At 61.2% G+C, this 12,137-nt stretch overlaps 1 protein-coding gene across 2 annotated transcripts in view; it reads left to right on the top strand.

Annotated features, from left to right (window-relative positions):
• RUVBL1 (RuvB like AAA ATPase 1) overlaps window positions 1-11,729 on the top strand; it is a 30,791-nt gene extending 19,062 nt beyond the window's left edge. For both annotated transcript variants that reach the window (XM_027957862.2, XM_042236698.1), the window contains 6 exons: window positions 668-817; window positions 2,509-2,572; window positions 3,603-3,801; window positions 7,001-7,103; window positions 10,484-10,575; window positions 11,351-11,729. In XM_027957862.2, the coding sequence (XP_027813663.1) occupies window positions 668-817; window positions 2,509-2,572; window positions 3,603-3,801; window positions 7,001-7,103; window positions 10,484-10,575; window positions 11,351-11,510 (768 nt within the window). In that variant the 3' untranslated portion in view covers window positions 11,511-11,729. The remainder of the gene's footprint in view (window positions 1-667; window positions 818-2,508; window positions 2,573-3,602; window positions 3,802-7,000; window positions 7,104-10,483; window positions 10,576-11,350) is intronic.
• The last annotated feature ends 408 nt before the right edge of the window (window positions 11,730-12,137 follow it).

Consider the following 12,137-nt stretch of genomic DNA (forward strand, 5'->3'; position numbering starts at 1 on the left):
GTCTGGGGGTGGGAGGGGCGCTGGATCTGCTGCTCCTTTATGGTTAGTCAAGCTTGCTTTCCCTTTATCTGCATTCTTTAACCTTCTCATGACGAAAGCAGACAGTCTGTTAGAAAAACACTGTAACCTGTTTGGAAGGGGAGAACAGTGAGGAGGTGAAATAGCGGTAGTCATTTCCAAATTGAAATGTGCAGGGTATTTAATCTTCCTTTTATCTCTTTGGTATTTTCTTCCCAAGATATATGCATGTGGAAAGGAATGCTGCATTAGTATCTGATTTCCGGGGTCCTGCACAGAGTCCCTCACTGTTTAATGGATGGGCATAATACTTCATATCGTGCGCTAAATCACCCACCTACGAAAGAGTCTGAGCAGCCCCTCCGTCTCCAGTTAATCTACTGGGTTCGCCCTTTATCGGGAATCGCATGCAGTTAAAACAAGGGGGAGATTCTGGGAGAAAGTGTCGGGTGTCCTCCTCAGCTGGGCTTGTGGAGCCCGGCGATGAGCAGCTAGCGCCTTCTCTTGGCAGCAGGGGACCAGGCCACGTTTGGAGTTTGTCAAGGCGCTGCTGGCCGCAGTTGGGCTGGAGACTTGTGTCTCGCTCTGAGGGGCGTGGGGGCTTGGCAGTGGGCTCCCCAGGCCCTCAGGCTTCTCTCTGTCTCTGCAGAGGCAGGGCAGGTGTGATACCTACGCCACAGAATTCGACCTTGAAGCTGAAGAGTACGTCCCCCTGCCCAAGGGCGACGTGCACAAGAAGAAAGAGATCATCCAGGACGTCACTCTGCATGACCTGGACGTGGCCAACGCACGGCCCCAGGTACCGCCCCGGGCCTGCTGGCGCGGGCTCCGTCTGTGCGCTGGGGCTCCTGTGCGCTGGGGCCCCGTCTGTGCGCTGGGGCTCCGTCTGTGCGCCGGGGGCTCCGTCTGTGCGCTGGGGGCTCCGTCTGTGCGCTGGGGCTCCTGTGCGCTGGGGCCCCGTCTGTGCGCTGGGGCTCCGTCTGTGCGCCGGGGGCTCCGTCTGTGCGCTGGGGGCCCCGTCTGTGCGCTGGGGCTCCTGGGCGCGCTGTCGGTCTTGCCGCTTCTGAGGGCAGATAGTCCTTTTCTGCCTGTCATGTTGGGCAGTTGACATCGCCGAGAGCGACGAGGGGCTCCTTTGTTCCAGTTCCGATGCTCTAGTCACAGATGCTTCCTGCGCGTTGCCCCTTCTCCCAGCCCAGCCTCCGGCCCGAGCTGCCAGCTTCTCCCTGGCTTCCCTCCAGCACTGGCTCGGGCCTGGGATGCTCTGGGAGTGAATGGTAGGGGGCAGGAGTGTTCTTTGAGCCCTTTGCAGGATTTCAGAGAGCCTCACAAAGTGGTCTTCCCCTGCCCAGCAGAACCCGCAGTTTTATAGCTTTGCGCTGGAGCTGCCCCTGCTCCTCATGTGAGCAGAAGATGGACGCTTGTGTGCTGACTAATAAAGCGCGGGGAAGCGCGGGGTGACTTTCTGCCATCTCTGGGGAATGTGTGCTCCAGAGGACTGACTCTCTCCCCACTGGTGGTCTCTGGGTCTGGTTTCCTCTTCGTCCTAAAAGAGGCTATCCCCGCCAGCAAGGGAAGAGCTTCTAACCTGAAATCTGATCTGTGGGTGTTTTGTCCCTTGGAGCCTTGGCCAAGAAGCTGCTGAAGAACCTCCGCTCGGTCTGTGCAGCAGCTGCCCCAGGCCAGCCTGTGGGAGCCACTCGCCCGAGTCAGCTCAGGGGCTGTGTGGCTCCGACACTGATTGGCTCAGCTAATGGTCTCTTTGAGTCTTCAGGTTTTCTATGATTTAGGGCCCTCTGATTTTCTCTTTGCTCCCCTGAGAAGAGGGCGTACTGTTTCCTACCTGGCGGGGCTGCTCTGGGGATCAGATGCCCTCAGTGCCAGGAACCATTCGCCACCTGTCACTGCTGTGCGTTCAGGGGCTACCTGCGTGCCTGGTAGGGCCTGGCAGCCCCAGGTGACCGTGGAGAGCCAGCTTCTGGCTGCCTGCACGGAGGGGCTGGCAGCTGGAGAGCCTGCTGTGGAGCGGCCCGCTGCACCGCCAGGCTCCAGGCCCCGGGCAGCTCTGGTCACTAGGCCTGATAAGACGCACGCCCAGAGTCGTGCTGCCCTGCAGGGCTGGGGCAGCGGGTCGGGCTTGGAGCCTCCTGGGAAGTAGGGTGTGATTCCCGGCAGGTGGGCTCGAAGTGAGTCCTGGAGAGTCAGGTGCCTAGGGAAGGGTTGGCAGTCCTGTGGAGTCAGGCAGGCATTCGGGACTGGGAAGAGACATGGCTGGGACGGGGTTTTGCTAGATTGTGGCAGGGTGGGGGAGCCTCTTAAAAGCCCTGTGCGGAGAAGCTCCTCAAGTTCCCAGTGCAGGTGCCAGAGGTCTGTGCTTCTCGGGACCCCTGCTGAGTTGTCAGTTGGTGAGGGCCCCAGGGGGAGGTGGTGATGAGGCGCTTGCAGCTGCCTTAGGGAGCGAGGCTGACCCCTGAGCCTTCTCTTGTGCAGGGGGGACAAGATATCCTGTCCATGATGGGCCAGCTCATGAAGCCCAAGAAGACGGAGATCACAGGTGAGACGAGACGCAGTGCCGGGCCGAGCCTGGCGGCGTGCGGGGTCCTGCCCCTCCTGACAGCAGGGGCTGCGCTGGGTCCGCACGCGCATCCCGAGAGGGGGACAGGCGGCCCCGGCGCATCCTGCCTGCAGCGCGCTGCCCGCTCGCCCCGGGGGCCCCGGCCTGCCTCCCCGGGTGAGGCCGCAGGCCGGCTGCCCCTTGGGGGCCTCTGACTGATCTGCCCCTCTTGCTGACTGTCTCCTCCTCTTTTTTCTAATTACTGCACGTAGCTTTGTTACTTGAAAGCTGTCAGCATTACAGTAGCTGTTTTCTTTCAAGTTTCAGCCAGGGGCACGATGTGAACCCCCAGAGCAGTGTCCTTATCGTAAACGGCCTCTCCAGCCCCGCCTCACAGCTGTGGCGGAAGGTGCTGGGTGTGTGGGCTGCCCCCACCTGCTGATGGGACAGGTGCTGGTTTGGAGAATGAGAACTGTGACCTTGGACAGTTACTCAGCTTTTGAGATGCTCATCCCTCTTCGAGCTCTGAGATGGGGCCTCTCCTCAGACCTTGCCATTCTTCACGGGCTTTCCTCCAGAGAGGATTCTGAACGCACCCTGTTCCTTCTAGGCGCTTGATTGAAAGTTAATTAACCGAAGCTTTGTCACACAGGCCACGAGAAAGGGTCGTTTACTCAGTGTAGCACGGGAATTTGCATATGAGAACCGCCCATCTTCCAGGCGCTGGTGTGGTGTGATGAGGCCTGGGGGGAGTGTGACGGGCCAGCCAGGGGTGTGCGCCCTGGTGGAGACGCGCGCTTACACGCTCAGCCCAAGTCCAGGGGCGGGCAGTGCTCTGGCTTTTAGGGAGCCCCGCTATTTCCAGATGAAACTGAAGCCTGGAGTGGGCTTGTAGCCTGTGGTGGGGTCAGAAGCTCGCACTGAAGCCCAGCGCTAAACTTGGGCTCGGGTGGGATTCGGAGGCAGTGACAAGAAAGGTGATCGCCTCCCCACGACACTGACGCTGCCTGTCACCCTCGTCGACTCCTAGATAAACTCCGGGGGGAGATCAACAAGGTGGTGAACAAGTACATTGACCAGGGCGTGGCGGAGCTGGTCCCAGGCGTGCTGTTCGTGGACGAGGTCCACATGCTGGACATCGAGTGCTTCACCTACCTGCACCGCGCGCTCGAGTCCTCCATTGCCCCCATCGTCATCTTCGCGTCCAACCGAGGCAACTGCGTCATCAGGTACCCGAGCCCCCCAGGCGCCTCGGCGTCCCCAGGGTCGCCCGTCGAGGTGGGGAGGAGGGCGCCCTGTTCCTCCTGAGGGGAGCGCTCGGAGTGGCTCCCGTTTCTGCGTGGGAGGGCTTCCTCGTGGTAACTGGGGTTCCCGTGGGTGTGACTTGGTCGTGTGGTTGGAATGGGCAAAGGAAGGGTCGGGTGGGCCAGCCCTCAGCGACACGGCCTGTGTTGGCTTCCTCCCACGTGAGCTCCCCGAGGTGTGTGTCGTGAGCTCACTTTCCAGATGCGGAGACAGGGTGACAGCATGGGGCGCCCCTGGGCACAGACAGGACAAGAACCCAGGCTCTGACAGTGAAGCCTGTCCTTTCTTTCCGGCCCAAACCTTTTCCTGGAGCCACACTGGCACCTCCCCACCGATCCCCGAGGCCCACCTCCAGGAAGGGAGCCCGGGGCGTTCCTGGTGGTCCAGGGGTTGAAACCTGCCTCGCAGTGCGGAGGACGTGGGCTCTTCCGTGGCCCAGCAAGGCCCCACGTGCTGCAGGACAGCTGAGCCCGTGCACCGTGGCTCCTGAGCTGGAGAGCAGCCCCCACCCAGCGCAGTAGAGAAAGCCCACACGCAGCAGCAAAGCCCACCTCAGCTTTAGAAAAGGAGGGGCGCCCAGGGGCCGCGCCCTCTCCAGCGCCCGAGTGAGCGCCGTGTGCCCAGTAGTTGGCTGCCCGTGTTCTGCAGCCCCTGGGTGTGGGGCCTGCTCCCAGCAGTGCTGGGGCACGACAGGGTGGCGCAGGGGCCTCCGCAAGCCTGCTGTACAGTGGCGAGGGTGGCAGGGCCCGGAGACTGCACGCTCCTGGCCCAGGGGGAGCGGGAATCTGAAGAGAGACCCCAAGACCATGACTGTCTCAGCTCAGAGCTGCAGCCAGAGAGTGAGGAGCCTAGACCAGCCCGAACCCTAGACCTGCCTCTGTAGAGGTGCTCTGTCTCTGCTGAGCTTGTACGGCAGCCGTGCTGTTGGCTCTGGGGCAGGCCCCGCTCAGGTGGCCATTCTCGCCCAGAGTGAGGGTCTGTGTGCGCGCGGCACGTGCAGGCGGCAGCTTCGTGCAGCCCCTCTTTGAATCCCTGTAATGCTGTCTTGTCAAGAACACCGCTCGTCACCGTCACCGCTGTCTTCTGGTCTTGAAGGGACGGCAGCTTGGACCAGGTCCAGGCCAGCCAGGGCCTGGCTCCCCGGGCAGCATCTGGAAACGGCACCTGGCCTGGAGAGCCCGGTGTCCGGCCACACAGGCGCCGCGTATGTTTTCTGGGCTCGCTTTGGTGGGGCCTGGCTTCAGGGTGACAGTGGGCAGAGGGGCCCAGCCTGGACAGCTGGCGCCCCCTGCTGAGGGAGCCCCGCGGCCAGAGCCCACCCCGGCCGAGAGCTCTCAGGGTCAGAGTCCTCTTCGCCTCCTGCCGTCTAGGGAAAAAAGAGGCACGGGAGGGTGGCCGTGACCTCAGAACCCACCCAGTGGGGCCTGGGGAACTTGGCCCCAGCCCCATCCAGAAGGATGTGTGTTCCAGAAACCATTTTCTCTAATACGTTGTCTGAAAGAAATTTTGTGCCTCAGAGTCCGAGCTTGAACACATTTCCACAGTCTTTGGTCTTTAATTCCTGAGAAGTGCTTAGTATTTCTTAAGCAGAGTTTTTGTTTTTGTTTTCTGTTAAAATTTTTAGTTTTATGGACTTAAAACCAAAAGAAGATTTTAACACATGTTGACAAATTCTGTTCCTTCGTGTTTTTTTCCCATTTTTTTTTCTTTAGACTTTTATATTCACTGTCTCTGAAATGAAGATAATTTATCATGAGTGTTATAGAAGTGGGGATGTTTCAAGATGGCGGATTGAGATCGTTTAAACTTTCCCAGGAGAATATCTAAGTAGAAAGAGAAAAATACAGCCTACACAGAATCAAATAACTGAAGATTAAATGAGGTTTTAGAGGTTATTTTGTTTAATATGACGATTACAGGTATACCAAATACTGAGTTTAATCATGACAGAATTTTTTCCTTACAATTCTTTATTTTTTTTAGAAATATTTGTTGGTGAAAAAGATTCATTTTTTTCTAGTGGCTTCTTAACATTTTGCATTTGCTACTAGTCTGTTTCCTTTTTTGTTTGAAAAGGTCTTAATTATTTTTAAGTATTAGATTTAGCAATGATTAATGTAGCATTTTATTATTTTATTTTTTCATTGTGGTAAAATGCATAGAACATAGTTTGCCGCTTTAGTTACTTTTAAGTGTTGGGGAGGCCAGAACTGGGGGCCTGCTGCTGTGGCCTGCTCAAGTGGAGGCAGGAGCCCCCGGCTCAGCTCGCTGGGCTTCCAGACGCGGCTGAAGCCTAACACGTGCCGCAGGGTCTGCCTGGGACACAGCCCGCTGGGAGCTGGTGCTGTTCAACCCGGTGGGGTGGCCAGTCACTGGTTTGGCTAAGGATTCGAGAGAGAGACAGGCAAAAGTTATGATGGGACAGTTCCCCAAAAGAAATAAATAACTGATGGACACGAGGGAAGGCCTTCAGACGATTCATGAATAATCAAGGACGCGCAGAGTCAGATGCGGTGCTAGGCCTTCCTTTTCCTAGAACTTTAGGCAGCAAACTGTGAGGCTGCTCAGCGCTGGCCACAGTGTCGGGGGGCCAGATCGCTCGCGCGGCTGCAGACGTGAGCACATTCCTTGGTTCAGCCGTCCATGTGTTTAGGGAGATGTTCAGGGTTGTGTCCGGCTCTGTGAGAGATGCTGAGGAAGTGTTCATGGCAGTTATGCCTAAGACACCGTTAGTTATAACAGTAACACTAGGGACCACTACGTGAATGCCCTGTAGTTTGGGTCCAGTGAGACTCGTCATGGGCTGTTTATACTGAAACAACAGGGACAGGAGCGGCCCAAACGGATCTGCACACTTAGGGTGGCGCGCGGGGGTGGCAGATGCCGCTGTGAACAGCCTCGCCGCGGCTGCAGTTGGCCTTCTCCTCCTCCCCCGACTCCCCGTGGTGGTGATACTCGCAGAAACAATGGCGTGGTTTCTGATGCCACCCGAGTGAGTCTGTCCTCGCGGTCCTGCTTCTGACTCTCAGGACGAGAACTAGCTGCTTTGTTATCACCGGGGCCTCGGCCATGGTTCCACTGTCCAGAGAGGCCCGAGTGACCTGGACCTTGTCGGCCTTGCAGGGGCACGGAGGACGTCACCTCTCCTCACGGCATCCCTCTCGACCTTCTGGACCGAGTGATGATCATCCGGACCATGCTGTACACCCCGCAGGAGATGAAGCAGGTGGGCCGCGCCGCCCCTCCTCCCCGCCCTCGCTCGCCCTCGGGCCCCTGACACCGGGCAGGACGGAGCCCGTGAGTGTCTCTGGCCCCCCACCGCCCCCCACGGCGCTGCCGGCCGAGGGCGTGTCTCCGTGCTCCCCAGCCTTGGCCCACCTGAGTGACGCGAGCCAGCAGGGCGTTGCCTCCCGTGTCCCAGCGGCTCAGCTGCCGGGAGTCCTGGCGGTCCTCTCTTCTACCCCATCCCGCCTGGTAACCTTAGGACGTGGGAAAACCAACTGGAGGACCACCAGTAAGCAGGCCCCAGCTCAGAGAGGCAGCAGAGCGCCCCTCAGTGATGGGCCCGCCCAGGCGCCAGCCCGCCGGAGCCTGCGGCAGCCTGGCTCCCGCGGGCAGAGCCCAGGCCCCAGCAGAGGCAGTGTGGGTGGCGGCCGTGGAGTGACGCTCGCAGGGAAGGTGTGCAGGGGCACGCCGAGCTCACGGCGGCTCCGCCTGTGCTGAATCAGGAGAGGTGACGGGCCGCGGGACTGGCCTCGTCCGCAGGGCGCAGCCCCAGCTCTCCTTGCAGAGTCGGAGCCGCAGCCACATGCCCGCAGCGCCCGCAGCCTTGGCAGCCCCGTCCCTTCTGGGCCTTCCGAGCCATCCTCTCCCCCGGTGCTGGCTGAGCCCTAAGTGGCGATTCCAGGACACAAAGCCGGCCGTGTGCTGCGGGGCCCAGCCATCTGCTCTGCCCACCCTGACCCCAGACAGTCTCGCTGGGGCATAGGTCTCACTGTGGGTCCCCGTACAGCCACAGCTGGGGACCTGGGGTGCCCAGGGCCGCACTGACATCCGGGGGACTCTGCCAGACCGTCTCCTCCAGAGCACTCTCGGATGGGGTACTGAGTCGTTTGATCCCGTCACTCAAGGTAGGGCAGACAGTTACTACTGATGTTCTTAAAGAGCGGGTGCTGAGATGTAGACTGGTTAGCTTGCCCGGGTTCACATGGCCCATCTGTGGCAGGACTGGGACTGGGACCCAGGCTGTCTCATCCTGAAGCCCCTTACCTGATGTCTCTGCCACCAGCCTCCTCCCTGTGAGAAATGTCCCGTCTGGGAGGCAGTCTCTGTGGCAATTGGCCAGCAGGCTGCTCCTTTCGGAGCTCAGAGGGCCTCTCCTGGACCCTCCGCAGCAGCACCCCGCCTGCCTGTGGCCTGTCTGGCCTGGCCTTGCGTGTCCTGTGGACCAGCGCCCAGGAGGCCCGTGACGTGTAGAGCCAGCGCTCTCCCTGCGTGACGGCATGGCTCAGACCCCAGGTGGTTGAGCACCGTGGCGGCAGCAGCTGGGTGGGAGGTGGGGTCCATGGCTGGAGGCCTTGGCGCCACGCAAGAGGCTCTCGCTCTTGGATGAATGCTGGGTTGAAGCCAGGCTCTCGCTGACTAGGAGCAGAAGCGAAAGCAGAGAAGTCGGTCCCTTCCTCAGCCCACTGTTGTGGCTGGGGCGGCGCCCTGCACCCCGCGGCGCTTCGTGGCTGCGTGGTGTCCTCTGTGGGCCTCCGCCTCTGCTCACGGGACAAGCGCTCCCTCCTCTTGGGGCCGCTGGGAGGCCCCGGGGAGAGCGCGGGAGAGCAGGGAGGAAGGGCTGCTTCTCACGGGCTCCTCACAGCAGCTTTCAGTGACCAGGGCTCCAGGCTGGCATCGCAAGATCAGCCAGCCAGCCTCTGTGGCTTCCTTTCCACCCAGAGCATGCTGCGCCCCCGCCGTGCATGTGCGTGCTGCCCCAGGGTCCGCAGGCTCAGCCGGGGGCCTCTTCTCGGCCTTTCTCTTGGGCGGGGAGATGACAGGCCAGCTCCATGACAAGCCTGGCTTTGCGCATGCCATTCAGGGGACAGTCTCAGCGTTTCTCCTGGAGCTCGGGTGGGTTTTTTAAAAACAAAGTGATGTAACTTGTGTACTCTGCCACCAGCGCCGACACCCTCATAAACTATCCCCTGCAGGTTATTAAATGATTAAAGATCTGATTTATGAACTGTCGCTGGGGAGCGGTCTGGAGCAGGAGCTCCTGGCATTGCTGTGACCTGCTCAGGGGGAGAGAGAGCGCAGCGTCCCCAGCACCCTCCGGTGTCGGCTGCCCGCGCTGGGCTCTCCCCACCAGGCCCCGGGACCCCGTGTCCCCATCTCCCGAGAGTTCCCTGAGGCCCTGGGGACTTCCTTGTGGCAGACCCAGCTGTTGGGCGAGAAGCTCTTTTTACTCGAAAGCGCAGAGCTGCCCTGCTCTGATGGGCGGGACCGGAGGGCTGTCCTTTGGCGGGAGCCTCCGCCCCTGCTCTCCCCGCCGCCCGCGTGCCCCTCTGGTGACTCCTCTGCTCAGCTGCACTTCCGCAGCACCCAGATGGGCCCCTCACGCACATAGATGCTTGTGACTGAGGTCACACTTGGCAGCCCCCGGCTGAACTGACGTTTGATGTGGCCAGCGCAGCGTTTGTGAAATGTCTAGGTGGACAGCATTTTAGCGCTCAGGACATTTCATACCAAAGTCTGAGCTGAGACTTTCCTGCCAGCACCTGGCCCTTGGCCCTGGTGGCAGCGCTTACTGCAGAGCGGCTGCCTTCCCACCCACCTTGCCCCTGCCCGCTCGCCACTCAGGTCTGCGGGACCTGTTCCCGAGCAGGGCCTTCCCTGCCGACAGCTCCTGACCCTCCGGCCCCTCCGCCCTGGCGACGCTTGAGCCTGGGCTCCGTCCCCCCACTGCCGTGGCTGTGTCCCGGGCGCACGTTTATGGCTTCAATTTAAACGAGGCCCTCTTGATATCTTGTTTACGAAGCTGCCAGAGTGAAAAATTCCTGTGTTACACAAGGCTCGACGTCCCCGAGTTATCTCAGCTACACAACACGCAGCGTCATTCCCCCGCTGCCCCTTATCACTCGGCACCGCTGCGTGGCCGGGCCCCGGTGCCACGCGCGCTGCCGGCCCCACCCAGCCCGCCGCCCACCCGCCCCTGGGCTTTCCAGGGCACGCGCGCCAGCCTCTTCACGACAGATGTGATGTCACCCAGTGAGTGATGTTATGAGGGCTGCTGAATCTTTAAAAGTAACTTTTTAAATGTATTTAACCATCATTTGTCAGGCAGGGAAAGGGTGTCTCTCTTTGCCAACGTGCTTACAGGTGGCAGTGCCCGCCCTGGGGAGGGAGGTTGGCTGCCCTGAGGGAGCCCCCGAGGGGCAGGGCGAGGGGGCACCAGCTGCCTCCCTGTGGGCCTGTGGCTGCGTCCTTGAGGGGTGGGAGGCCCTCAGTGCCCACGGGGGTGGCTCTGCCCCGCCCGCCCGGGTTGGGCCTCTACGCTCTCAGGAGGTGGGACGAGAATGCTGAGGTCGGCCGCTGTAGATCACAATTTTTCTCCCAAAGATCATTAAGATCCGAGCCCAGACAGAAGGGATCAACATCAGTGAGGAGGCGCTGAACCACCTGGGGGAGATTGGAACCAAGACCACCCTGAGGTGAGCTGGCTGCCGGGCCCCGACTGGATGGGGGTCCCGGCCTGGCCCAGGGCCAGAACGGCCCGCTGGCGGTGTTGGGAAAGCTGAGCGGCAGGCAAGTCCTCCGTCCCGAGAGGGGCCCCCTGCCCGGCGGCCCCTGGGGTGCAGGAGGGGTCAGCACTGGGCAGGGGGGTGGGGCAGGCGCCCCCTGCAGCTGCGGCACCTCTGCCTGGTGGCGGGGAGGGGCGCCAGCAGGCGGCTGTCCTGGCTGCTCCCAGCGGCCAGAGGCCCCCCAGTGCCCTGATTCCTTCCTGTGAGTCTCGGCCTCTCAGTGCTCAGCCCGGCCTGGCTCCCTTGGCGTCGGCGCCTCGCTTCTCAGGGGGGCGCAGGGCTGCGAGCCGGCTGGGCGGCACGGTGCGTGCACTTGCTCGCCTCTGGATGGCGCCTGTGCACTCGGGCACGTTTTCCTCTCCCCGCCGTGTGCCCCGCCCCGTCTGGACCCTGGCACTGGCTCCCCACCCCCGTGTGTCCCCCAGGTTGCGGGCCCCTTCTCGTAGAGTGGGCACCTCCTGCTGGAGCGCTTCAGGCGGTGACAGGCCGCGGGGCTCACGGCATTTGGTGACTTCTGGCTCCTCTGGTCGGGTGGTGGGTCCAGCGCTCTGGGAAGTGACCGGTGTCCTTGTCTGCTGCGTGCGCAGCAGCTGGCACAAGCTCCCAGGGCTCATCAGCGCTCCCGCTGGCATCGGCAAGGGCTGCTGCCCGTGGCCCCGACTCACCCCCGCCCTGGCCGCCCTAGGTACGCGGTGCAGCTGCTGACCCCAGCCAACCTGCTGGCCAAGATCAACGGGAAGGACGGCATCGAGAAGGAGCACGTGGAGGAGATCAGCGAGCTCTTCTACGACGCCAAGTCCTCGGCCAAGATCCTGGCCGACCAGCAGGACAAGTACATGAAGTGAGGCGGCTGAGGGCCTCTGCGCAGGCACAGCAGTCAGCCAGGCCCCGGGCCGGCCGTGGACAGGAGGCTCCAGCCACGCCGGGTGCTGTCCCCGCCCGGCGGACAGCAGCGCTGTGAGGTCGGCATGGAGACGTTCCCTTCAAGTTACTGTGGCTCCTCCCACGGCTGCTTTGAAGGAGCCCTGCCCCTGGTGTGTTTTCTAATAAACCCTGATAGGTGATTTTGGTGACATGACTCCCTTAATTTTTAAAAAGGGACCTTTGTGCTTTGGAGCAGCTGGAGAGGTGGAGGGCTGTGAAGACGGCCCAGCGGTCCCTGGCCGCCAGCCCCTCGCCGCCGCGCGTGAGTTGTGTGCACTGAGCCCGCGGCGCACACCGTGGGCTCTGTACATGTGTCCTCGGCGGTCAGCTGTCCGCTGTCCATCCCAGGAGCCGCCCAGCACCATGTCTTACCTGTGGCTTCCTTGTCTCTGATGGCCCGGACCGTTGTGAGCAGTGCTGGTCAGGTGCTCTGGCGTGGCGCCCTTAGTGGGGCTGCTTTGGTGTTTTTCTCATGATGAAACTGGGATTAAGGGTCACTAGGAGAAGAGCACGGGGCTTTTCCATCCGGTCCTGTCGGCTGTGCCCGC

Source organism: Ovis aries, chromosome 19 (assembly GCF_016772045.2).
Source record: "Ovis aries strain OAR_USU_Benz2616 breed Rambouillet chromosome 19, ARS-UI_Ramb_v3.0, whole genome shotgun sequence".
NCBI lineage: Eukaryota > Metazoa > Chordata > Mammalia > Artiodactyla > Bovidae > Ovis > Ovis aries.